Source organism: Stegostoma tigrinum, chromosome 3 (assembly GCF_030684315.1).
Source record: "Stegostoma tigrinum isolate sSteTig4 chromosome 3, sSteTig4.hap1, whole genome shotgun sequence".
NCBI lineage: Eukaryota > Metazoa > Chordata > Chondrichthyes > Orectolobiformes > Stegostomatidae > Stegostoma > Stegostoma tigrinum.
The window spans coordinates 54,083,421-54,110,603 of record NC_081356.1 but is presented as its reverse complement, the minus strand read 5'-3'; the positions used below and the strand labels follow the sequence as shown (position 1 = coordinate 54,110,603).

General features: G+C 42.7%; 1 protein-coding gene across 10 annotated transcripts in view; it reads right to left on the bottom strand.

Moving 5' to 3' along the window:
• Positions 1-27,183, bottom strand: part of sema4d (sema domain, immunoglobulin domain (Ig), transmembrane domain (TM) and short cytoplasmic domain, (semaphorin) 4D) — a 243,197-nt gene that overhangs the window by 83,379 nt on the left and 132,635 nt on the right. For all 10 annotated transcript variants that reach the window (XM_059644600.1, XM_048527936.2, XM_048527938.2 and 7 more), the window contains 5 exons: positions 13,986-14,131; positions 7,466-7,528; positions 7,092-7,190; positions 6,906-6,999; positions 5,516-5,617 (listed from right to left, as the gene is read on the bottom strand). In XM_059644600.1, the coding sequence (XP_059500583.1) occupies positions 5,516-5,617; positions 6,906-6,999; positions 7,092-7,190; positions 7,466-7,528; positions 13,986-14,131 (504 nt within the window). The remainder of the gene's footprint in view (positions 1-5,515; positions 5,618-6,905; positions 7,000-7,091; positions 7,191-7,465; positions 7,529-13,985; positions 14,132-27,183) is intronic.

Here is a 27,183-nt window from a genome sequence, read left to right as displayed (position 1 = left end):
AGCAAATTTACACAACTAGAGCCCTGATTAGGTACAATTTTACTTGGGCACCATATTTGGTAGGGCTGCCATCGGACTTGTGGGGGTGCCACCAACTTCACAGAGATCTTTGAAGTCTGAGGTTGACAAAAGATGCCACAGGGCAGGAAGAAACACCAATGACTCGAACAACTCTTTGGAGGTTTTCCCTGCTACCATCGTAGCCTGTCATCCTCAGGCAGTCAGAATTTTAAGTTTCTATTTATTTGCTCAAGAGCTCCTCTACCCCCACCCTCCTGCACCCTGTCCAATCAGTCTCAGCAGCACTCAATTTTGTGTTTTTTACATTCAGGCTCCTGAGCTTTCAGAGCTACTAGTCCTTTCAGTGGGTCTGCAGCATCAGAAATCCACCTGTTGACCTTAACTGGATGATGGGTCCAAAGGAAGCTAATTGCCCAACTGCAGTAAAAGTACCAAACCGTTTCGACTGGCAATCCGGCCAGATTTCAGCATCCCCAAGCTTGCGGTAAAGTTTAACTCACAGTGATATAGTCTTCCTATTCGAGTCAAGAGTGTATAATATCATAAAGGAACATGGGCAGGAGCTGGAATTTGACCTATCTAACCTGCTACACCATTCCCTAAAATCATGTTTTACATGCGACTTCACTTTCTTGCCTGTTGTCCATAACTATTAACTCTCTCGTGGTTTAAAATGGTGTCTATCTTAGCCTCAAGTAGTGTATATTCAAATATCCAACCTCCACTGCTTTCTATAAAAGAAAATTTGAAAAACAACCACCCTCCAAGAGGGAAATTCACATTATCACCACCTTAATCAGGAAATACCTCATTATTGTCTATGCTGACTAGTTCCAAGTTTCCCCCAAAATGAAAAATACCCAATTGCTACCCAAATTTTAAATTCCCTCAAGATCTTTGATGTTTTAGTAAGATCACCTAATTCTTCTAAATTTCAATGAGCGTCAGCCAACCTGCTCAATCTTTCCTCATTAGGTAAGCCCTTCATCCCAGGAATCAGCCAAGTGAACCATCTCTAAACTGCTTCAAAATTCAAGGATATTCTTCCTAAAGTGAGGAGATCAAGACTGTACACAGCACTCCAGGCACCATATGGCATATCCCGTATAGTTGAAGAAAGATTTCCATACTATTAAATCCCATCTTCACTGAACATTAAATTGCAGTTGGGGATGCGGATATACCATCAAGCTCACTACTGAAGTTTACCCAGGTAAAACCAGGAGTTTACCAATCCAGAGGTCTGATCAATTGTCAGTTTTTTTGCTTAGCTAGTCCCATACTACTGGTTACAGCATAAGTTTCTAAGATAAAACAATCTACCTATCATACAACTGAACAATGTCACATATGACAGTCAGTGTCAGTGCTGTATCAGGTGTCTTGTATCCTGACAATTGGCAGATCAAATCAAATAGCAAGTTCTTTCAACTGTTTGTAAAAAGCAGAGCACAGATTGTATTCAACCAGCCCATGCTTACAAAACCTAAAACATACGGTTTGATGCAATTCCACTATTGGTCAGCGCTTGTAAAAATCAGAGGGTGCTAATTGCTACACTAGCAGCCAATTTAAAACAATCAGTTGAATTTGCAACATGGCTCATTTATGCTTGCTGGAAGCAACATACGTTCAAACACAGGAATATGTTCTCTATAAAGTAAACAAGCATGTTCAAGCTGCATAACTTTTTCTGAATTGGCTGCGAGCTATTTCCCCATTGCATTCTTCATGGCAACACTTTGGCCAGAGTCAATGGGCCAACTAATCAGGCCTTTTCTCCTCCCAAACACAGAGAATATATGGTGGTTATTGACATGCTCCCCAAGCTGGCTTGTTTTTGTTCATGTTTTGTCACCATGTTAGGTGACATCATCAGTGGAGCCTCCGAAGAAGTGATGTTATTCTACTCCACTTGGAAAGTATGCTGTCTGGTCTGTTATGGTGAGTACTGTCGTTTCTGGTTTTGACCTGTATGGGTTTGTATATGGGATCCAATTCTACGTGTTTGTTGATTGCATTACAGGTGGAGAACCATGCCTCTATGAATTCTTGTGCATGTTTATGTTTAGCTTGGGCTACTATGGCTACTTTGTCCCACTTAAATTGATGGCCTTCATTGTCTGAACGATGGATCATCCCATTCTATCCACTTAACCCCAGATGTCCTCGATACCTTCAGGAACATAAAAATCAGCAGCAACGAGACTATGGTATCCTTTGATGTCACAGGTTTATTCACATCGATTGACATCCCACTAGCCAAAGACACAGTGGCCACATCACTAGAGGAAACAGCAACACAGACCAGCAGCTCCATCAACAAGGGCAAGAAACTTAAATTACTAGATGTCTGCCTCACCACACACTGTCTTCAATGGTCAGATATACAAACTGATCAATGGTACACCAATGGAGTCACCCATCTCAGGACTCATCACAGAAGCGTCATGCAAAAGACTAGAACACTCCACCCTCCCCCACATTCAACTTAAACCGTCGGTCCAGTGCGTAGACGATACATTTTCATTATTAAATGCAACAAATTAGAACAGACCCACAACCTCATCAACAGCGTATTCACAATGATTACAGTCACAAGGGAAGATGAAAACGGCACGGTGCCTCACAGTGCCAGTGACCCAGGTTCAATTCCACTCTTGACTGTCTGTGTAGAGTTTGCACATTCTCCCAGTGTCTGGATGGGTTTCCTCCGGTGCTCCGGTTTCCTCCCACAGTCCAAAGATGCGCAGGCTAGGTGGATTGGCCATGCTAAATTGCCCCATTGTGCCCAGGGCTCTTTAGATTAGGTATTCTAGTTATGGGAAATGCAGCGTTAGGGGGATGGACCTGGGTGGGATGCTCTTCAGAGGGGCGGTGTGGACCTGCTGGGCCAAATAGAATCCCTACAGTGTGGAAACAGGCTATGATTCTATGAAAACAACAATCAACTTCCATTTCTGGATGTTAGAGCGATTGACAAATGGGGAGTTCCAAACCTCGGTATGCAGAAAAACAACCCATACGGATCAATTCCACAGCAACTACCTCAACGTCCACAAATAAAGCTGTATTAGGACACTGTTTAGACAGGCCAGGACACATTGCAACACTCTAGAACTATGTAGGAAAGATGAAGTACACTAATACAAGATCCTTGATGTAAATGGATATCCATGTGACTTCATCCACAGATGCCTAAAAAACAGACAACTGGAATACTCCTAATACATTAGCCACACTTCCTTAGATCAGGAACATATCGGAACTGACAACAAGATTCTTAAGACTGCTAGGAATCAGGGTGGCTCACAAGCCCACAGCCACTCTCCAACAAACACTTATAAGGATTAAAGACCCAATTCCCACAACATGCAGAACGAACGTGGTTTACGAATACCATGCAACGACTGCCACAAACATCGCATTGGTAAGACAGGAAGGAAACTAGCCATCAGAATACATGAACATCAGCTAGCAGCAAAATGGCATGGCAAACTCTCCTTAATATCGGTACATTTAGACAATGAAGGCTACAATTTAACTGGGACAAAGTAGGCATAGTAACCCAAGCCAAACACAGACATGCACGGGAATTCCTAGAAGCATGGTTCTCCGCCCATACTTCAATCAACAAACATAAAGAATTGGATCCCATATACAAACCTATACAGATTAAAAGCAGAAATGACAGTACTCACCATAACAGACCGGACAGTATAAATTCCAAGTGGACCAGAATAACATTGCTTCATTGGACGCTCTACCGATGATGCCACCTAACATGGTGATGAAACATTTGAACCAAAACAAGGCAGCTCACCAAGCAAGTCAACAACTTCATCCACAACCTGAGCTACAGACCTTTGCCAAAACTTTAAAGTATATATTGGTGTGATTATTTTAAACTTGATATTCTTTCACTTGGCCTGGTGATTGCAAAACAAAAATCTCAGCCACATATCTCTTTTCCCTGCAATCTTCAAGGTTTCATGAGACAAGAGATTCTTAGGTGGCCAGAGGAAGAGTGCAGGGGAGGAAACATAGTACAAGTGAGTATGTGACAAAATATTTTATTAATTCTATTATTAGGTCAGTGGAACTTGTTTTCTTTAATTTCTATTTGGATACTCTTTTGTCTAAAAATGTGAAATCTGTTTATGCCTGGGTGTCCAGATTTCTTCAAAAATTATCAGTCCTTAACACTTGGGGTGGCACGGTGGCTCAGTGGTTAGCAATTCTGCCTCACAGCACCAGGGACCCAGGTTTGATTCCACCCTCGGGCAACTGTTGGCGTGGAGTTTACACATTTTCTCCATGTCTGTGTGGTTTTCCACAGGGTGCTCTGGTTTCCTCCAACAGTCCAATGATGCGCAGACTAGGTGGATTGGGCATGCTAAATTGCCCACACATAGAGTCCAGGGGTGTGTACGTTTGACGGATTAGCCACGGGAAATGAAGGGGTACAGGGATGGGTATGGGTGGGATGCTCTTTGGAGGGTCAGTGTGGATTTGTTGGGCCAAGTGGCCTGTTTCCACACTGCAGGGATTCTATGATAATAACGATTGTAATAATTCATATGCAGTTTGGATCATGCTTCAATGTCATGCCAAGATGTTCAACCACTTGCACTCGTGCTGGCTTTGGAATCTTCTGAAGATCAGATGGCAGGACAAAATACAAGACATTGAGCTGTTCACTTGAGCTAACTGTCAATCATCCACACCATATTGAAGAGGTCGGAACTGAGTTGAGATGGTCATGCGGCCAGAATGTCTGATACTCACTTACCAAAATGCATCTTCTATGGAGAGCTCAGGTCTGGATGTCACTCTCATGTCAGTCAAACGAAGCATTAGGACACTCAGGGTTTCATCTATGAATTTCAATATTAACTTTTGAGTCCTAGGAGTAGCTCTTCCAAGATTGCTGCATTTGGCCCAAACAAGTGAAAAAGGCAGCACAGCTCCCTTCAAAAACAATTGCACATCAAACACTGACAGAAAATTGGAGGAGGAAATTATTGCGTCTAAAAATAGGAGGCCCAGGCCAGTTAACTCTTCTGTCTCAACAGTCTCTTATCTGTCCTAATAACAGCAGAACCTTCAGGACATGGCCTTGATCATCTACAGATCCACTGGAACCCTACCAAACAACCCTGATAATGAACATGTTTATCTTTGTTTCCAGGAACAAACAAGACAAAGTGTGTCTGCTGTTTTCCTAGGAACTGCCTGCTATGACTGAATTCCAATTACAGCAGCTAAATGCCATCACACTGTTGCAATGTCAGAAATACTGAAGTCAACTTGTACAGCACAGAATCATGAACAGCAAGGAAATAAATAATAAGCTTAAAACGTTTTTGGTATTCTGAGAAAAGAACAACAATAATCAAATTGTTGTTAGCCAAGGCAGTACATCTCCTGTACTGAAGGACCTGGAAAAACAACCCAAAACAGAGACTGGAATCTTGACCTGAAATACACTTACCATTTAACCAAGGTATTGCATATTCTGTTCGCAAATGGCTCCGAAGAATAACTGTCTCACTTCCTAGGAAATTGAAGACCGTTCCAGAGTAAAGCTCGCCATCTGAAGTAGTTAAATAAAAGTGGCCCTTTATTAAAAGGCAGCTAATAGGTGCTCAATTAACAAATACAAATACTAAGTATTTAATTATCATTTACTCAATTAATTTATAGTGTTCTGCTTTTCACTTCAGTTTGTAGGACACTCTTTCAAACGTGCAACTCTCTTCATTGTATTCATATTCCTGACTGAGCTATCATGGGGGTGTACAGAGGTGTTTGGTTAAGAAGAACAATTCCTTGCTTGAGTAGGGAGGATAATTTGAAAAGATAGTAGGACTACCACCGCAAATTCCAAATGAATTTTGTTCAAATTTTTTTGCTCTCCAAATGACATGCTTCTATTTTTAGAAATATGTCAATACCATAGATTCTTTATTTGGCAATGATCAAGAAAACAAACAGATATCTTATCATGTACCTTGACAATGTGTTGCACCTCTAACATTATACAGAAACTCCCTTTCCTACAGCTTCGCAAATTCAAGCATCACACTCATCAATCTTGTAAAATTAGGCACCCGGGTAAGCAGTAGTTACAACTGAACCCAAACCAAGCTGGAAGTGGCTGTGACTACCAAACTTATCTTATATAGGAACCATACAGCCAGAAAAAAGGGAAAACTTATCCTTTTTTTAAAAATCTCCATTTGCTATCCCAACAATTAGCATAACTTTCAAAACAAGAATGCATAGTGCTGGTCTGAATGTGGCTTGCAGCCTCTTCCTCAGCAATTATTGTAAAGAAGGGGAGGTGGTGGTGTAATGGTCATGGCACTGGACGAATTATCCAGAAACCAGAGATAAGGCTCTGGAGGCACGGATTCACATTCCACTATGGCAGATGGTGGAAATTCAATTTTAAAGAAACTGGTTTTAAAAATCCAGCCTAATGGCAACCATGTAACTAATGTGGCTTCTTGTAAAAGCCCACCTGTTCCACAGACTTCCTTCTGTAAAAGGACATTAGTCATCCTAATCTGGTCTGGCCTTTATGTTGCTGACGATGCACAGTAATGAAGTTGATTCTTAACTACCCTCTTAAATGATTCTAGCAAGCCACTCAGTTCATAAGGTAATTAGAGATGGCCAAAAATTGCCAGCCCAGTTAGTGACAATCACATCCAATTAATGAATTTGCAAAATTTACATCTGTCTGGCTAGATTCAAGTTACTTAGTCATGTAAACCTATTATAACACAATATTTAAGCTTTGAACTAAATAATTTAAAAATTAAATTTTACAAGACTTTGTAACTGATTTGTAAGATTGGTTACCATTGTATACTTACCAACCATAACTGAAGTATATCTTTGAGCAGGATCAAACGGACATTTTCCTTTACCTTCTTCATTTTGGCCTTGCAGAGTGAAATTCTTAACTGACTGAATGGAAAACAAGTTGCTAAATAAGTTGTTCAGTTTATTTCAATGAAGCAAATAAGAATATTTTACCAACATTAACAAATCATACTTACAAGGTAATCACAGGTTGGTTGAAATGCAAAAGTCCCACACACATAGAGCTTTTCATTACTAAATTCATGCAAGATGCGTATGTAGTTCAGACATTCAGTCTAAAATAAATTTAAAAAAGTGTTGGAATTATGCAATGGAGGAACACATTCTTATCACAAAATCAATAGGTTGATGTGGTTCACTATTACAAGCTCTGAACTTTAACAGGGCTTTTCTTAATCTACACAATTCCATCAGGAGATTAAACAGAACCTCATAAAACCAACCTGAACAGCAAATAGACATCATTTATTCTCTTTCTCAGAGTTCTGCCAGTGTAATCTCAGTTTTAATCATAAAGAGAGTTTTATAATCAGTTTAATTCTAAATTTACCACTTTGGATTTTCCTTTAGCCGCACATTCGCTCTGTTTTCTCTGTGGGACTTTCCAGAATACCTGACAGAAAAACATTAAAAAGAAACCCAATTAACAGCTGTTGAAAAACAAGTGCTTTCCTGTAAATACAAAAGCATGAATAACACTGAAGTGGACTTAAACCCACAACCTTCAGATTCAGGGACCAGCTTTCAACGCAGTCAGTCACAGCTGATGGCTGAAAATACTTGGGCCTTAACAGTATATGGCTGTAAACTATCAATAAAGTTGAGATTCAGTATTTCAAATACAGGGAGCAAAACATTTGTAAATAAAACCATAATAAAACTGGGATATTAGGCTAGACATTGCGATTAACACTGACATAAAAGGAATTTTTAAATAGGTACTTAGTGGTAAAATATGGCTAGCATGTTCTCATTTGTGGGCATTTGAAACAAAGGTTTTAAAAGAAGTAGAAGATAATCACTGCTAAACCCAATTAAAATAAATTGAGGAAACATTTTTAATAACAGTAATCAGAATGTGAACTTACTACTATAGGTAGCAATTAAATTAATGCACTTAAAGTGGAACTTGACAAATACATGAAGAATGGACCAGACAGAAATGCTGATAGAGTTAGTTGAAGTAAAGAGGCAGGTAGTCATGTGGAGCATAAATCAGTGGCAGAGATCAGTTAGAGTAAATGGCCTGTTTTTGGATCGTAAATTATTTGTGTTATAATTAGGCAGAATCATGCGAGAAGACCACAGAAGAGACGACCAAATGCCCGAATTCTCAAATTAGACATGGAATCACCACACTGACGTGATGTGCAGTAAATCCTCATTATCCACAAATTCAAGACTCTCAAATTTGTCTATCCATGCCAAAACATAAGTAGCAACAAATTTCAACATTCACAGCAAAACTCATGTCTGCAAATTTTCACCTATTTTTAACATGTACTTTTAAATAAACCCCACCCTCATGAATTTCATCATCTGCGGCATTCTCTGAAATGGACCTGTTGCTGACATGTACATATGATCGTTATATGACAAACTAAAGGAGGGTGCAGAGAAGGAAACAGAAGACAACTATAAAAATGTTTTGGAACAGGAAGTGTGTTGGTAAATGAGCAATGCAGAATGCAATGCCTTTGTTCAAAACAAAAAGAATTAAAGAAAAGAACAACAGACAAGTTAGTTGAGGCTCCATTGTGAGAAACTGCTAAATTCATAACATGATATTATATTAATGAATGATTGCAAAAGAATGGACTAATTCATTCAACAGTCTCTCACATACGAGGATGGCTTCTTTCTGCTCTCACGGGGATTCTGTAGTGGTTGTACAGACAAATGTGGTCTCTGCAGGTTCTGTTACACTTGGGGCAGAAGGGGTGGGTGGGCATTGGTATGGCAGTATGCTTCTTACGCTGTTTACACCTGGCTTCCGCTTTTTCCCCGACAGCAAGTCTCAAGGTATTCAACACCTTCCTGATTGCTCCTCCTCTACTTTGGACAGTTTTGGGATTGCCTATTTGAGGGAATGTGACACTTTGCCGGTGAGTCCTTCAAGGTAGCGCTGAAGCGCTTCTTCTGCTCAGCTGGGGCTCATCTGCTGTTTCAGGGCAGGGAGTAAAGTGCTTGCTTGGGGAGTTGGTGTCTGTCATGCGGATGATGTGCCCAGCCCCATCGCAGTCGATCAAGAATGATCAAGACCCCTTGATTTGGGGATGTTGTCTTGGTCTAGGATGCTGGTGTTGGTGCATCTTTCTTCCAATGGATTTGCAGGATCTTGTGCATGTAGTGCTAATAGGGCTGCTGTAGCTCCTTGAGGTGTTTGCTGTTGACAATCCACATCTCAGAGCCATACAGGAGGGCAGGAACTGCCACAGCTCTGTAAACCACGATCTTGGTGTCGGATCTGATGTCATTCTTGAACACCCTTGTCCTTATGTGGCCGAATGCTGCGATAACACATTGGAGATGGTGCTGGGTCTCTTCACCCAAAGCTACTTTGGCCAACAGGACACTCCTGAAGTACTAGAAGTGGGCAATGTTCTCCAAGTTCTCTCCATGTACCTTGACGGTGGGGTGTTTGCTCCACACTGCTGGGCCAGGTCGGTGGAGGACCTTTGTCTTACGCATGTTCAGGGTGAGACCCATGCTCTCATATGCCTCCATAACAGGTGCTGACAATGGTCTGGAGTACGCCCTCTGTGACAGCACATACACAAGGTTCATCATCCACATACTGTAGCTCAATGACACCGGTTGGGATGACTTGGGTTTTGGCTTGGAAGCAACGGAGGTTGAGTAATTTCCCACTGGTTCTGTAAGTTAGCTCCACCCAAGGGCAGAGCTCGTCGGCAGGTGGCGAATCATTGCAGTAAGGTAGATAAAGAACAGTGCAGGGGTGATGATGTAGCCTTGAGCAATACTGGTCCAAATGGGGACTAGGTTGGTGATGGGTCCATTTGACATTACCACAAATTTCCATGTTGTTATGGACCAGGCACAGGATGGTGATAAGCTTTAGGTTACAACAAAATGACAAGGATACTGTGATCCTTCCCAACTGACAGTGTCAAAAGCCTTTGTAAGGTCAAAGAAGGCCATGTAGGGGTAAATTCTTTCTTCTGCATTGCTCCTGCGGCTGTCATGTGCTGACAATCATGTTCATAGTGTGGTTTCCCATAATGTTCGGGCACAATGATTCTGGGAGGATTCCTGAGCCAGAGAGAGATGGTTGAGGAGGACCTTGATGATGATTTTTCCAACAGTCAAAAGCAGGGAGATTCCCCTGTAGTTACTGCAGTCAGACCTTTTTACCCTTTTTTAGAAGCTGCTCACAACTGTGGCATCACACAGGTCACCTGGGATGCTCTCCTCATTACGTTCTCCTCTTTCAAATAAGGCAGACAAGGGCATGTAGCTGCAGCAGGAGCTGTCTGCCTTCACACTTCTGTGCCTCAGTGGAGATACTGTCTGCTCCAGCAGCCTTGTTGTTCATAAGCTGGCGGATGACCTCCTCTACTTCGTGTAGGCCTCGGGTGTTGCTGAGCTCATGGCTCTGTCATGTGCTATGGGATACGTTTAAGGACACTTGGGTCAATTACACAGTCCTTGTTGAGGTGATCTCTAAGTGCTGCCCCCAGTATTGTTTGATGGCTTCTTTGTCTTTGATAAGAGTCACTCCATCCTTGACCAGCTTTGGATGTTCGTTCCGTAGGTGGGCCAGACAGCACGGAAGAAACCCTGCATGCCATGGTTGTCAGACATTCGTTGGGCCTTCAGTGCTTTCTCCACCAATCACCTGTTCTTTATGTTCCCGGTTTGTTGTTGGACTTCGGCCTTCAGTTTCCTGCAGGCCTGCCTTTTCTCTTGAGTGCAGTTATTGCTTTACATGGAGAAATGCTGTGCACTTCCATTTGATCAGTTCTTGGAATGCCTGAGCATTTTCATCAGACCAGTCTTGGTGTTTCCCGGCTGAGTGACCAGCCGAGTTTTTGCGGGCATTTATGATGGTGGTCTTGAGGGTGGACCAGAGGTTGTTGGGATCTAGTGACTGGAAGTTGCCAAGGGTCACTAGGTTTGTGGAGAGGGATTGGTTGTATGAGGCTATACTTTCCAGGTGTTGACAACGCGTCAACACTGAACTTCTTGCAGCACCATTCTGTTATCTCCACTGTGACAGGGCTATATTTATGTTTACGTATATTTATCCTGGCTCAGACTAGGTGACGGTCAAACTAGCTGTTGTTGGTTCCTGTCATGGCACAGGTGATTTTAATGATTTTTCCCAATCCCTTGCTCGGACAGCGATGTAGTCAAGGAGGTACCAGTGTTTGGAACGCGGGTGCTGCCATGTTGTCTTGCATTTGTCCCTTTGGCCGAAGTGTGTAGGTGATGAGGAAGTTGTGTTTCCAGCATTTGGTCATGAGAAGGATGCCACTGGAGTTTTGCTTCTCTGCTCCCTCTTTCCCAGAGTACATTGCCCCGAAGGTTTGCACTTTCACTGACTCTCGCATTGAAGTCGCTGAGAATAGTTTGTTCACTGCAGGGACCCATGACAGACATTGTTCAAGGCTGGGGGAGAACACGTCCTTGCCCTCAGCTGCTGCATATGCACTGAAAACTGACATACTGGTTCTGAGTAAGGGTAAGACAGAGTGTCATGAAGCAATCATTTATTCCACAGCAGGAAGGAGGTGGGGGGGTGTTTGGGTTTTATGTAGGTAAATAAAGATTGCAGAATGTAATACCTTTGTTCAAAGGAAAGGCAATTAAAGCAAGGAACATCAGATTAGTTAGCTGGGGCTCCAATGTGAGGAAACTACTAAATTAATAACGTGAAATTACATTAATGAATGATTGCAAAAGAATGGGCTAATTAGACTGTATGGATTTGTAAAAGACCATGCTGGGCTAACAACTGATATTTTACAGTCAGAAAGTAAATAAACTTGTAAATAACTGCAGAAAGGTTCAACAAAAAAAACACGAGAGCACTTGTGCAGAAAACACAAAGATACTCGAGAGAGTAGGAACCACTAATGCTGGAGAATCTGAAATAACAAGGTGTAGAGCTGGATGAACACAGCAGGCCAAGCAGCATCAGAGGAGCATAAAAGCTGATGTTTTGGGTCTAGACCCCCTTTCTGAAGAAGGGTCTAGGCCCAAAACGTAAGCTTTCCTACTCCTCTGATGCTGCTTGGCCTGAGTTCATCCAGCTCTATACCTTGTTATCACAGAAAGCTAGCACACAGATAGTCAGGAAGGTGAAATGGAATGTTGGCCCTTATTTCAAGGCTGGGCTGTAAGAGTAGGGAGGTCTTACTGCGACTGAACAAAGTGCTGGTGCGACCACATCTGGAGTACTGTAAAGCAGGCAGTTTCCATTCCTTTATATAAGGAATAACATAATTTCTTTGGAGGCAAGTCAGAGAAGATTCGCTAGGATGATCCCAAGTATACAGGGATTGAACTGAGTAAAGGCTAAACAGGTTGGAACTCTACTCATTGGAGTATGGAAGAATGAGAGGTGACCTCACTGAAACTATGGCATGGTAGCTCAGTGGTTAGCACTGCTGCCCCACAGTTCTAGGGACTGGGTTTGATTCCAGCCTCTATATGGAGTTTGCACATTCTCCCTGTGTCTGCATGGGTTTCCTCTGGGTGCTCTGGTTTTCTCCCACAGTCCAGAGATGTGTTGGCTAGCTGGATTAGCCATGGGGAATGCAGGGCTACATGGACAGGGTATAGGGTGGGATGGTATTCAGAGGGTCAGTGCAGACTTGATGGGCTGACTGGTCTGCTTCCACATGAAAGCTATTGGATTCTTAAGGGTCTTGACAGGGTAAATGCTTACAGGATGTCTCCCTTCATGGGAGATTGAGGGCCGCAGCGAGTAGTCTCTGAATAAAAGAATGCCAATTTAAGATTGATATGAGGAGGAATTTCTTCTCTCAGAGGGTTGAAAGTCTTTGAAACCTCTTGTGACATAGAGCTATGGGGCAGAGTTCTTGTTACATCTAAGGCTGAGATGAATAGATTCTTGATTAGAAGGGGAATCAGGCATTACTGGGAAAATGCAGGAAAGTGGATGTGAGGAATATTGGACCAGCTATGATCCTACTGAATGGCAGAGCAGGCTTGAGGGGCCACAAGGTCTGCTTCTATTCTGATTTCCTCTGGTCTAATGCTGTCTGGCCTGCTGAGTATTTGCATTTTATTTCAGATTTCCAACATCTGCAGTATTTTGTTTCTGGACTTTTTGTTTTAGATATTTGTTCAGGTGCCACATTAAGAGACTTACGATGAAAAACAAGGCATACAGCGTTTAAGAAAATTGGTGCCATATGGCTGGAAGGCTAGTTGGAGGTAAAAAGCAAAAGAATTAGGCTAAGCGCATGTATTTTAGATCTTGCAGACTGTGAATAGTAGTATATCCTAGGGCTCTATACTGAGAATTCAGTTGTTTTCCATTCATATCATTCACGTGGTTCTAAGTAAACGAGGAAAATTAAAGTTCCTGGGAAGAAATTACGAATTTTGGCAAAAATGATAACGAATGCAGAGCTTGGAGTATATTTTTAACCAAAGAGCAAAGTGGGATAATAGAAGAGAGATGCAGTTCAATAGGTAGGAATGTGCAGTCACATTTGCGGGAAAGCACCATGCTCAAACAGTTATTTTCAGTGACAACGGAAGACCAAGAAATCTAGTGCTGGGCCAGTACACGTCTTCAAAATAGGTAGAAAAATCATATGAGTAACCACCAACAATCATTTGAATAGAATTGTTCCTTGAGAAGTTTTTGTAAAATTGACGATAATTGACAGAGCTCACTGAATGGCATACTTGAACACTACACAGTTGCACAAACATATATATATGTTATTACATTCAGAAAATAACAGAAACATTGGGACAAGGATAGAGGACAAAATAGTGATAAGTACAAATGATTAATAGATAAACATGGCTTTTCGGAGCACCGCTTAAAACTATTTCAAAAATATTACCTCATGTTTTTTACACGAAATATCTGTCATGTTCACAGCAAAGACAGCTTCCTGGGCACCAATATATAGCACACCTCGATCTTCACTCAGCAACAACGTTGAATAGTTTGACACTCCACTTGCAGAAAATGTGATCAAAGGCAATTCTGTAAATGATAATTAAGGTTATTAGCACTCTTTAAAAGACATTTCAAAATTAATACCTAATGCAATGTTTGAATCCAGTGGAAGACTGAGTGCTGCTTTGGATAATTAAATTATCCTTTTTGCATCTGTGGCCCAGAATGATTAATGACAAATCTATTCCTTTTACCATCTGTACATAAAGTAAGTTTGATGAGCCTCAACCTGGTCCTAGTTCAGCACAAGTTGATGATCACTGTTCCTTAAAAGAGCATACAAGAATATTTACAGTTAGGAAACAAAGGCCTTTAAACACATCTAGACTATATTTCATGCAAATTATTAAAACTAAAGTTAACTGAGATTTGATTAAAAGAAAAAAGTTAGAAACTGGAGTTTAATGAGCAGTTGATTTGACAAATGATAATATCAGCTTGGTGTTTTGATGATTCTGGTATCCGTTATTATTCAAATCACACAATCAAACAATTTATCAGGATACAATAAAGGGGAAGGTGACATCCCAGTGGCATTAGCATTGAACTGTTATTTTAGAGACCCAGGTAATGTTCTGGGGGGCATGGATTCAAATCCTGACATAGTAGATGGTGGCCAAGTCCTCAGTTGATTCTTGATCCACAATCACATGCTGACTCTTAGCTGCCCTCTGGGTAATTAGGGATAGGCAATAGTGACATCCTCAGCACACAGTAATAAAAAAACCCCACAGTCTTTGGCATTTCTGAGAATAAGTTCTTGATGTGCCACAATGTTGAATGCCAAATTAATTAGAACATAGAACATAGCGCAGAACAGGCCCTTCGGCCCTCGATGTTGTGCCGACCTGTGAACTAATCTAAGCCCCTCCCCCTACACTATCCCATCATTATCCATATGCTTGTCCAAGGACTGTTTAAATGCCCCTAATGTGGCTGAGTTCACTACACTGGCAGGCAGGGCGTTCCACGCCCTTACCACTCTCTGAGTAAAGAACCTGCCTCTGACATCTGTCTTAAATCTATCACCCCTCAATTAGTACCTACGTCCCCTTGTACCAGCTGAAGTCATCATCCTTGGAAAAAGGCTCTCACTGTCCACCCTACCCAATCCTCTGATCATCTTGTATGTCTCTATTAAATCCCCTCTTAGCCTCCTTCTCTCCAATGAGAACAGACCCAAGTCCCTCAGACTTTCTTCATAGGGCCTGCACTCCAGACCAGGCAACATCCTGGTAAAATCTCTTCTGCACCTTTTCCAATGCTTCCACATCCTTCCTGTAATGGGGCGACCAGAACTGCATGCAATATTCCAAATGAAGCCGCAATAGCGTTTCGTTCAGTTGCAGCATGACATCACGGCTCCAGAACTCAATCCTTTTACCAATAAAACCTAACACGCTGTAAGCCTTCTCAACAGCACTATCAACCTGGGTGGCAACTTTCAGGGATCTATGTACATGGACACCAAGATCCCTCTGCACATCCACCCTACCAAGAATCTTTCCAATGACCCGGTATTCTGCCTTCCTATTATTCCTCCCAAAGTGAATCACCTCACATTTATCAGTATTAAACTCCATTTGCCACCTTTCGGCCCAATTCTGCAGTTTATCCAAGTCTCCCTGCAACCTGCAACATCCTTGCACACTGTCCACCACTCCAACAACTTTAGTGTCAACTGCAAACTTACTAACGCATCCACCTATGCCTGTGTCCAAGTCATTTACAAAAATGACAAACAGTAGTGGTCCCAAATCAGATCCTTGAGGCACACCACTAGCGACCTGACTCCAGGCTGAATATTTTCCATCAACCACCACTCGTTGCCTTTTTATAGAAAGCCAGTTTCTAATCCAAACTGCTAAACCTCCCTCAATCCCATGCCTCTGTATTTTCTTCAATAGCCTACCATGTGGAACCTTATCAAAGGCTTTACTGAAGTCCATGTACACCACGTCAACTGCCGTTCCCTCATCCACATGCTTGGTCACCTTCTCAAAAAACTCAAAGAGGTTTGAGAGATACGACCTGCCCTTGACGAATCCATGCTGACTATCTCCAATCAAATTGTTGCTTGCTAGATGATTATAAATCCTCTCTTATAATCCTTTCCAAAACTTTTCCTACAACAGACGTAAGGCTCACAGGTCTATAATTAACTGGGTCATCTCTACTGCCCTTCGTGAACAAGGGCACTACGTTTGCAATCCTTCAGTCCTCTGGTACTAAACCTGTAGACAATGAGGACTGAAAGATCAAGGCCAAAGGCTCCACCACCCCGTCCCTAGTGTCCCAGACAATCCTCGGAAAAATCCCATCTGGCCCAGGGGATAAATCTACCTTCACACCTTCTAGAATTGATAACACCTCCTCCTTACTAACCTCAATCCTTTCAATTCTAGTAGCCCGTAACTCTGTCATCTCCTCTACAATATTCTCCTGTTCCTCAGTGAGAACAGTTGAGAAATAATCATTTAGCACCTCTCCAATCTCCACAGGGTCCACACACAACTTCCCACTTCTGTCTTTGACTGGCCCTATTCCTACCCTAGTCATCCTCTTATTCTTCACATATCTATAGAAAGCTTTAGGGTTCTCCTTTATTCTACCCAGGTTTATTCTACCCTGCCACCCAAGTTGATAGTGCTGTTGAGAAGGCTTACAGTGTGTTAGGTTTTATTGGTAAAGGGATTGAATTCCGGAGCCGTGATGTCCTGCTATTCAATGTCTGCTCATGTCCCCTCCTTGTTCTTCTTAACTCTCTCTTTAAATCCTTCCTAGCTAATCTGTAACTCTCCATCGCCTCATCTGAGCCATCTTGTCTCATTGTCACATAAGCCTCCCTCTTCCGCTTAACAAGAGATACAACTTCTTTAGTAAACCACGGTTCCCTTACCTTATCGCTTCCTCCATGCCTGACAGGGACATACCTATCAAGGACATGCAATATCTGTTCCTTAAACCAGCTCCACATTTCGACTGACCCCATCCCCTGCATTTTGTTAACCCATTCTATGCCTCCTAAGTCTTGCATAATCGCATTACAATTGCCCTTCCCCCATCTATATCTCTTGCCCTGTGGCATGTTCCTATCCCTTTCCATTGCTAAAGTAAACATAACCGAATTATGGTCACTCTCTCCAAAGTGCTCACCTACCATTAAATCAAACACCTGGCCTGGTTCATTACCAAGTACCAGATCCAATGTGGCCTCCCCTCTTGTCGGCCCGTCGACATACTGAGTCAGGAAACCCTCCTGCACACATTGGACAAAAACTGATCCATCCGACGTACTAGAGTTATAACATTTCCAGTCAATGTTAGGCAAGTTAAAGTCTCCCATAACGACCACCCAGTTCCTTTCACTCCTGCCCAGAATAGTTTTGCCGATCCTCCCCTCCACATCCCTAGAACTTTGTGGGGCCTATAAAAAAACTCCCAGCAGTGTTACCTCTCCTTTGCTGTTTCTGATCTCAGCCCATACCACATCAGTAGACGAGTCCTCATCAAAAGTTCTTTCAGCCACGCTTACACTGTCCTTGACTAACAAAACCACACCTCCCCCTCTTTTACCACCTTCCCTGACTTTAATGCAAGATCTAAACCCTGGAACCTGCAACATCCATTCCTGACCCTGCTCTATCCATGTCTCCGAAACGGCCACAACATCGAAATCCCAGGTACCTATCCAAGCTGCAAGCTCACCTACCTTATTCCGGACATTCCTGACGTTAAAGTAGACACACTTCAATCCACCTTGCTGTCTGCCAGCACATTCCTGTGACAGTGAGGTCCTGTTCACGTCCTCCCTATGCTCATCCTCCTGTGTACTAGAACTACACCTCGGTTTCTCATCCCCCTTCTGAGCTAGTTTAAATCCACCCGAATAGCACTGGCAAATTTCCCACCCAGGATATTAGTGACCCTCTGGTTCAAGTGGAGACCATCCTGTTTGTAGAGGTCCCACCTTCCCCACAATGAGCCCCAATTATCCATGTACCTGAAGTCCTCCCTCCCGCACCATCCCTGCAGCCACGTGTTCAGGTGAAATCTCTCCCTGTTCTTTGCCTCACCATCACGTGGCATGGGTAACAAACCAGAGATAACCACACTGTTTGTTCTAGTTCTCAGCTTCCACTCTAGCTCCCTGAAATCCTGCCTGACATCTCTATCCCTCTTTCTACCTATGTTGTTGGTGCCTATGTGGACCACGGCTGGTCACCCTCTCCCTTCAGGACCCCAAAGACATGATCCAAGACATCACGGACCCTGGCACCTGGGAGGCAACACACCAACCGTGAGTCTCTTTCGTTCCCGGCAAACCTTCTATCAGTCCCTCTAGCTATTGAGTCCCCAATGACTATCACTCTCTTCCTATCCCCCCTTCCCTTCTGTGCAAGTGGGACAGACTCTGTGCCAGAGACCTGCAACCTAGTGCCTGTTCCTGGTAAGAACCCCCCCCCAACCCCAACAGTATCCAAAACAATATACTCGTTTTTCAGGGGAATGACTGCAGGGGATCCCTGCACTGACTGCTTTTCCCCCCTTCTAACAGTTACCCAGCTTTCTTCATGCTTAGGAGTAACTACTTCCCTGTAACTCTTGTCTATCACTGACTCTGCCTCCCGAATGATCTGAAGTTCATCCAGCTCCCGCTCCGGTTCCCTAACGCGGTCTTGGAGAAGCAAGAGTTGAGTGCACTTCCTGCAGACGTATTTGGATGGGGCACTAATGGCGTCCCTCACCTCATACATCATGCAGGAGGAACATTCCTCTACCTGCACTGCCATCCCTCCTAATCCCCTAATCAGAAAGTTTAAAAAAAAAGAGAAGCTTACCTGATTTGGCCCTGGTGTATAAGGTTAGAGGAGGTGGACGGGTGGGAGGCCCTACAAGGGTAGGGTCTCGGGTTTAGACAACGATAACTTATATAGCTGAGGGATGAAAAAAAGTCCCTCCCTTCCCAGAAACCTTTGCTCCGAGTTGCTGCTGCTGCAACGAGAAATGGAAGGCTCCGTCGCTTGAGGTAAGCTTTTAAAGTTTTAAAAATCACCAACTCACCTGCTTCCCGACAGGGAGCTTATTCTTACATCCAAGAAATTAAAAATATCACACCCACAGAATTTCACGTTCTGGCTTATTCTTTGTGCAGTTCAGAAGTGTTTAGCAAAATTAAATAACAGTTTAAAATTGTAATTAAATTAAATTGCCTCAGACAAAGATACTAGCTACTCTCAACTTTTATTATTTTCTTCAATTTTGAAAGAGGAAAGGTACTGGCTCAGCAACAGAGATGTAGCCACCTCTGTTTAAGTTATGAATACAGCTAATGTAATCTTTTATTTATAGATGTCAAGTAATTAAAATCATATGTGTTATATTCTCCGATACTAAACACTTTCTTGATAATCTCCAATTCATTAGATCACAGCCTAAATGACAGCTCTCTCACCATACTCAATCACACTGCACATACAAACAGCTCTTTACACATAACTGCACCCATACAATGACTGAGCTTCACTGCATTGCATGTATATACCCTCCTCATTTTATAGCACTGCACTTAAAAAAGTGCCAAGCTTGACTGAAATTCTCTGCAGGTGAATGGATCACATACCATGAAAACATGTAATCTGCTAATTACTTCAAGCCCAACAATTACTCAATGATGTGAACATGGTGTTGACATCATATCACCTGTCTCTGCCTCCCTAACCTGTTCTTCCTCTCACCCATGCCTTCCTCCCACCCCAGGCCGCACCTCCATCTCCCACCTACTAACTTCTTCCCACCTCCTTGACCTGTCCGTCTTCCCTGGACTGACCTATCCCCTCCCTATCTCGCCACCTATACTCTCCTCTCCACCTATCTTCTTTTCTCTCCATCTTCGGTCTGCCTCCCCCTCTCTCCCTATTTATTCCAGAACCCTCACCCCATCCCCCTCTCTGATGAAGGGTCCAGGCCCGAAACGTCAGCTTTTGTGGTCCTGAGATGCTGCTGGGCCTGCTGTGTTCATCCAGCCTCACATTTTATTACCTTGGATTCTCCAGCATCTGCAGTTCCCATTATCATTGACATCATATCCTACAGTGATTCAAACATCTCAAGGGAAGAGAGATGGAAGGAGACAGAAAATTGTATGTGACATCACTCTTTATAATGGGGAGCTCATTCTTTAGCAATGGTACTTAGAACATTCTAATTTCTGAAAGCTAACGCATTTCAGTTGAATTTGCTCTTTTAGAAATGCAATGGATGCTGGAGATTTTTGAGAAAGAAAAGCATTTTTGGACCTTCAGTTCAGACCTATTTAAAGTTGTAAACTAAAAAAGGAAAAAGCTTTTACACTGTTCAATCCCTCAAACCTCTTCCGTAGTTCAAGCAGATCATGACTGATCTGTATCTCAGTTACTTGTCTCAGTACCATTGCCCTTTGTGAACTTTCCCAACGTTAAAGTAGACCACTGGGGGCAACAGTAAGGTTATGCTTCTTTGATTTTATTCACCAAAGGAACAGTTTCTCTCTATTTAACTCTTGAATATTTCAACCACTCAGATTGCATTCAGATACTAAAATCAAAAGGAACATGTCTACTGTACGCAAATCTTTCCCCTAATTTAACATTTTGACCCATATATCATTATAATTAATCAATATTACAGGGTCAATGTATGCTTGATGTCGAACTACAACAGAATTTTACATTCTGCTCATTACAATACTTGGTGATAAGGCACAACTTTTTATTAGTCTTCTAAAATTACTTTTGTAGATATCCACCAGCTCTTAGTGATTTTTGCAATGCCAAATTTTTCTACTTCTCTGGAGCGCTGAGTTTTTGGCAATTTATAAAATATCCTGACTGATCTCTCTAGGGTTGACCATGAATCATCATAATGAAATAAAGATCTGCAGATGCTTGAGATCCGAAATAAACTAAAACAAAAATAGCTGAAGAAACTCAACAGTTCTGGCAGCATCTGTAAAGAGAAAATGCAGCTAACGTTTTAAGTGCAGTGACCCTTCTTCAGAACTGGCAGCAGTTACAAAAAGATAGTATTTAAATGGATGACATGGGGTGGGGTGGAAATAGTGAGAGAACAGGTGGAGAAAGAGTCCATTGAGGGGAGAAAAAGGGTAGACTAAAAAAAGGACTGTTGATGGAGGGCAGAGAAGCTAGGCAAGTAGTAATGAGACAATAAATAGTTGAAAATGGGATGGCAGCATTGAAAGTATCCCATTTCATAAGAATCAAGGAAAGGGGTAGTCACGCACTAAAAATAGTTAAGCTCGATTTTGCATTCCGAAGATGCAACGTGCCCAAATCATCTCCTCTTAGGCAGTCATTCTGGTTTGAGAATTATTTACAATCACTCCAGTACAGCGGATCCAAAGATGACTAAACTATCTAATATTGGGTTCACAAATTCTGCAACAGGCAGGCATTTGATATTTGTTGAAAGGATGGGTGGGCTGTTTAGGATTTCACACTCCTTCCACTGTTTGTGCTGTCTCCAACTGAACCGGTTGGAGACACAAAAGCTTTCACAAGGTGGAGTGGAGTGTCACTAAGACAGTTAGCTCATGTTTTTTTTAAATGGCAAAACCAACTCCATAAAGTCAGTGACATTGTGGTAACCAATTTTGCAGTCTCCCTTTGTCCATTCAAACCTATCTTGCTGAACTGACTGCACCGTGTTTCAGAGTCAACCCTGACTTTGTAATCAAGCCTTGTCAACAGCTGTTGTCTGGCATACTGACCTCTACATTGCACAGGCCGAGTGCCAGCTCTCAGATACCTTCTATTATCTCCAACTGAACCGGTTGTACATGACCCACCATCAAACATCAGGCTATCGTAACAGTGAAGGACACTAATTTCATCATATCTGGGGATCACCCCCGACTGCCTCCATTCTCACAGACCCCACCCTTGTACTACCCACTTCCAAAAATCCACAAATCGGGCTACCTGGACAGGCACATTGTTTCCAGCTATTCCTGCCCCATGGAACTTTACTCTTCCTACACTGACTTGATTTTTTTCTCCCTTTGTTCAGTCCCTTCCAACTTACCTCTAATGCTTTACATCACGTTTAGAATTTCCAGTTCTAGGGATTCAGCTGCAACATCTTCATCATGGACATGCAATCCTTTTACGCATCCACGCCACACCCCCAACCCTCTTGGTGGGGGGGAAAAAAGGCCTAAACTGTCCCTAAACTGTCCGTCCACCAACTGGCTGAGCTCATCCTCACTGTGAACATCTCCTTACTCTGGTACATCGAGGACATCATCAGAGCTGCTTCCTTCTCTCATCAAGAATTGGGGGAATTTTATGAACTTTGCTTTCAATTTCCATCCGGCTCTCATTTTCAGCTGGTCTGTCTCTGACTCCTCACTCCTCTTCCTCAACATCGGTTTCCATTTCTGAGGATTAGCTGACACTGATATCAATGTCAAATTCATCAATTTCCAGAGTTACCTGGACTATACATTCCCACATCCTGCTTCCTGTAACGACACTATTCCATTCTCCCAGTTCCTCTGGCTCCATCACATTCGTTCTGATGATGCCAACTTTGACAAGGGGGAGCTCCAAAAGATCCTCAGCTAAGGATTACCCACCTCCAAACTGACAAGGCTCTTAGCTGTATTTGACTCAACTCTTGCACTTTTAATCTCACCCTTCCCTTCCCTCCCTTAACAGTGACAGAACAGTTCCCAGGGTCCTACCATTAACTATATAAGTCCTGCCTTGCTTTGTCGTACCAAAATGCAACATCTCGCATTTATCTAAATTAAGTTCTATCTGCTACTTCTCGGTCCATTGGCCCAACCAATCAAGATTTCATTGTGCTCTTAGATAAATCTCCATCACCATTCACTATACCACCAATTGTGGTATCACCTGCAAACTTACTAACCATGCTTCCTATATTCTCATCCAAATCATCTATATAAAAGGATAACACTGGATCCTTGTGGAACAACACTAGTCACAGGCCTCCAGTCTGAACAACAAACCTCTACTACCAATCTCTGTCTCCTACCATCATGCCAATTTTTCTTCTAGTTGCCTAGCTCTCCCTGGATCCCATGTGATCTAACCTTATTAATCAATCAGTCTACTGAGCGGAACTTTATTGAAGGCCTTACTAAAATATATGTAGATGTCTGCCGTCACCTACCTTTGTTGTCACCTCTACAAAAAACTCAATCAAGTTTGAGAGGCAAATGCAAGACTTTTCAAGTGCATGTATTGTCGTTTATACCGATGATTTGGATGAGAATATAGGAAGCATGGTTAATAAGTTTGCAGGTGATACCAAAATTGGTGGTATAGTGAACAGTGAAGGAGATTTATCTCAGAATCCACTGGAACAACTTATCCATCACTGATCTCAAGTTCACTGGTCTATAGATCCTTGGCTTTTCCTTGAAGGCTTTCTTAAACAATAGCACAATTAGATCACCAGTCTTCCGGTACTTCGCCCTATCTCTGCTAGGGGGGCCTTCAATTTTTTTCATAGACCCACAATATCCTGGGATACACTGGATCAGGTCCCAGGGATTTATCTACCTTACAGCCTATATTTATATGCCTTTTAGAAGCATCTAGCATCTCCTCTGCTGTAATGTGGATATTTTACAAGACATCACTAATTTATTTCCCCTATCTTTTCCACGGTAAATAATGATGTGAAATATTTGTTTAGTATCTCATCCATTTCCTGTGGCTCAACTCATAGATAGCCTGATTGATCGGTAAGGGGCTGTATTTTCTCCCTAGTTACTCTTTTGCGCTCAAGTTGTAGAATGTCTACAAAATATCTAACGTATTGTAGGTTAAGGAGAATCTATCAGCCGAAGCATGTCCCATTTTTACCCTCCTGATTTCCTTCGTATGTGTACTCCTCAAGGAATTCACTTGATCCCAGCTGTCGACACCGGATTCATGCATCCTCCTTTTTCTTGACTAGAGTCTCAATATCTCTAGTCATCCAGTGTTCCCTACTCTTAATGTAGAATAGAATCATAGCCTGCTTCCACACCATAGGGATGCTATTTGGCCCATCAAGTCCACAGCGATCCTCTGAAAGGCATCGCCCACCCACCAACCTTGTAACCCTGCATTTCCCATGGCTAATACACCTAGCCCTACATATCCCTGGCACTATGGGCAATTTAGCACAGCCAATCCACCTAACCTGCACATCTTTGGACAGGGACGGGGAACGGGAGCATCTGGAAAAAACCCACCCATACACAGGGAGAACATGCAAACTCACGCAGACAGTCGCCCGAGGCCAAAATCGAACCTGGGTCCATGGCACTGTGTGTGGCAGTACTACCCACTCAGCCGCCCATTCAGTCTTTCCCTTCACATTAGCAGGAGCATACTATCTCTGAACTCTCAATACCTCAATTTTGAAAGCCTCCCACTTGTCAGTCGTCCCTTTAACTGTGAACAGCCTCCCCCAGTCAACTTTTGAAATGTCCTGTTTAATACCATCAAACTTGGCCTCGCCGCAATTTAGAACATTGTCTTACAAGGCCCATCCTTTTCCAGAACTACTTTAAATCTAATAGAATTATGGTCACTGGTCCCAAGTATCTCCCCACTAACACCTCAATCTCTTGCCCTGCCTTATATTCCAAGAGAAAGTGGAGTTTTGCTCCTTCTCGAACAGGTACCTACCAATGAAAGAAAATTCTTTTGAACATGCCTCAGCTTGTCCTCATCCAAGCTCAACACTATAGTAGTCTATGTTTGGAAAGTTAAAATCCCCTACTTTTATAATCCTATTATTCTTAGAGGTATCTGTGATCTCCTCACACATTTGCTCCTCAATTTCCTACTGACTACTGGGAGACCTATAGTATGCCATCAAGGTGATCATTTCCTTATTTCTCAGTGCAATCCATGTAACTTTGCTGTACTATCCCCAGGAATATCTTTTCAAAGGAGAGGTATGATTCTTCGTTATCAAAAACACCACTGCCCCCAACCCCCCGCCTTGCTTCCCTTTCTATCCTTCCTATAAGATCTAATATGACATAACATTGAGCTGCCAGTCCTGCCCCTCTCTCAGCCATGTTTCTGTTATAGCTATGATATTCCAGTTCCATTTTCCCATCCATGTCCTGAGTTCATTTGACTTACCTTACGTTGAAATAAATGCTGATTAATTAACCAGTCTTGCCTCGTTCACTTCCGCGTTCTTGTCTGCCTTGTTGATTTAACTTGCTGTCTTTAAATTCTGTTTCAGCCTCAACCTTCATTCTTTTCTCACTGCTGCATGAGAGTCCTCTCCCCCTTGCCAGACTAGTTTAAGGCCTCCTGAGTAGCATTAGCAAATTTCCTCACCAAGGTGTTTGTCCCTCCCCAGTTCAGGTCCCTCTTGTACAGGTCACTTTTGCTCCAGATGAGATCCCAATGATCCAAAAATCACCTGCTCCCTGCACCAGTTCCTCAGCCACACATTTATCTGCCATATCCGCCTATTCCTACTCTCACTAGCTCATTGCGCCAGGACTAACCCAGTGATTACGAAGCCCTGAGGCCCCGCTTTTTAACCATCTGCCTAACTTCGTCTATTCATTCCAGACAGATGAAATGCAGCCTGGGCAGCAGATTTGTGAAACACGTTCACTGTCCACAGATATGACACTGAGCTTCAATAACTTGCCACACAATACACCACCAAGTTTACAAAGTGTGGAGCTGGATGAACACAGCAGGCCAAGCAGCATCTCAGGAGCGCAAAAGCTGACGTTTCGGGCCTAGATCCTTCAGAGGATGATTTTGTGCTCCTGAGATGCTGCTAGGCCTGCTGTGTTCATTTAGCTCCACATTTTGTTATCTTGGATTCTCCAGCATCTGCAGTTCCCATTATCACTCAGACACCACCAAATTCGTAGGTCAACATTTCTTTTGCGGGCCTGCTCGAGTGCTTTAGTGAGTCTCAGTGCAAGCAAGATGAATTGCACTTCATTTTCCACTCGGGGGATGCTACAGACTTCAGAACACAAAATTGAATTTTAGTGCCTGAACACCTTCTTTGATGTTTCTTTACTCACTCTCAGACCTTCTCATCACTTGGGCTTCTTTCAGCACAACAAACTCATTTTCACCTACTACACTCACTATCAGCTCTTCTCCTTTCCAGGCTTACCATTATCTGTCCCTTTGTCTATCCCTTTCTCTCCCTCTGGGCCCCATCTCCATACTCTCTCTCCCTCACCCCAACCCCACTCACTGTCTTCAGCATAAATACCATCTTTACCTAGCTGCTACTAGTTCTGATGAAGGGTCACTGGACGCAAAATGTCGCCCTTGCTTTCTAACCACAGATGCTGCCAGACCTGCTCAGCTTCTTCACCAATTTCTGTTTTTGTTTCAGATTTCTAGAATACACTTTTCATCATTTTATTTAACCCATGGAGTTAGTGGTCATCCTCAGATTTGGCTTTTTCTTAAGTTTCAAAAATATACTTCATTAATAAAAGAAAAAAAATGGTGTTTGACTGCATTCAAACAAACCAAAGACATCTCTTAAACATAAAAGACTATATTTAAATACATTTGAGGCAATGGGAGTGTTCAACAACTGAACAGGATCTATGTAACTTCTGCAAAAAAGTTTTTGTCCTTTTCTTAAGGACACTACATGCTGACCACTTCCTGGTGGACTTGTGGTCAAAAGGTATTTTTTCTTTGCAAATTTCTCCATGAAAAACAAGTGATACAGAACAGTCAAACTACTTGCAGACTTCCACGGCAACAAGGGCAGTCCCAACCTTCGCAACACTAGGGACAGGTAGAACCTCAGTACATTGGCAGATTTGGTGTCTGCTAGGCTCTACAAGACTCAACACACAGCTTGATACAGCCGCACACAAGAGGTGATCATCTTGAGATTTAGCTGTCTGGCAGAAGGTGCACCTATCATCTAGATCATTGAGCTGACCTTCTGCCCACCGTGTCTCACTCAGAGCAGTACTATCTATGTCATGGCGCTGAGTTCCTGGGTTATGACAGTGGTGTGATGTTCAGATCTATGAGTTG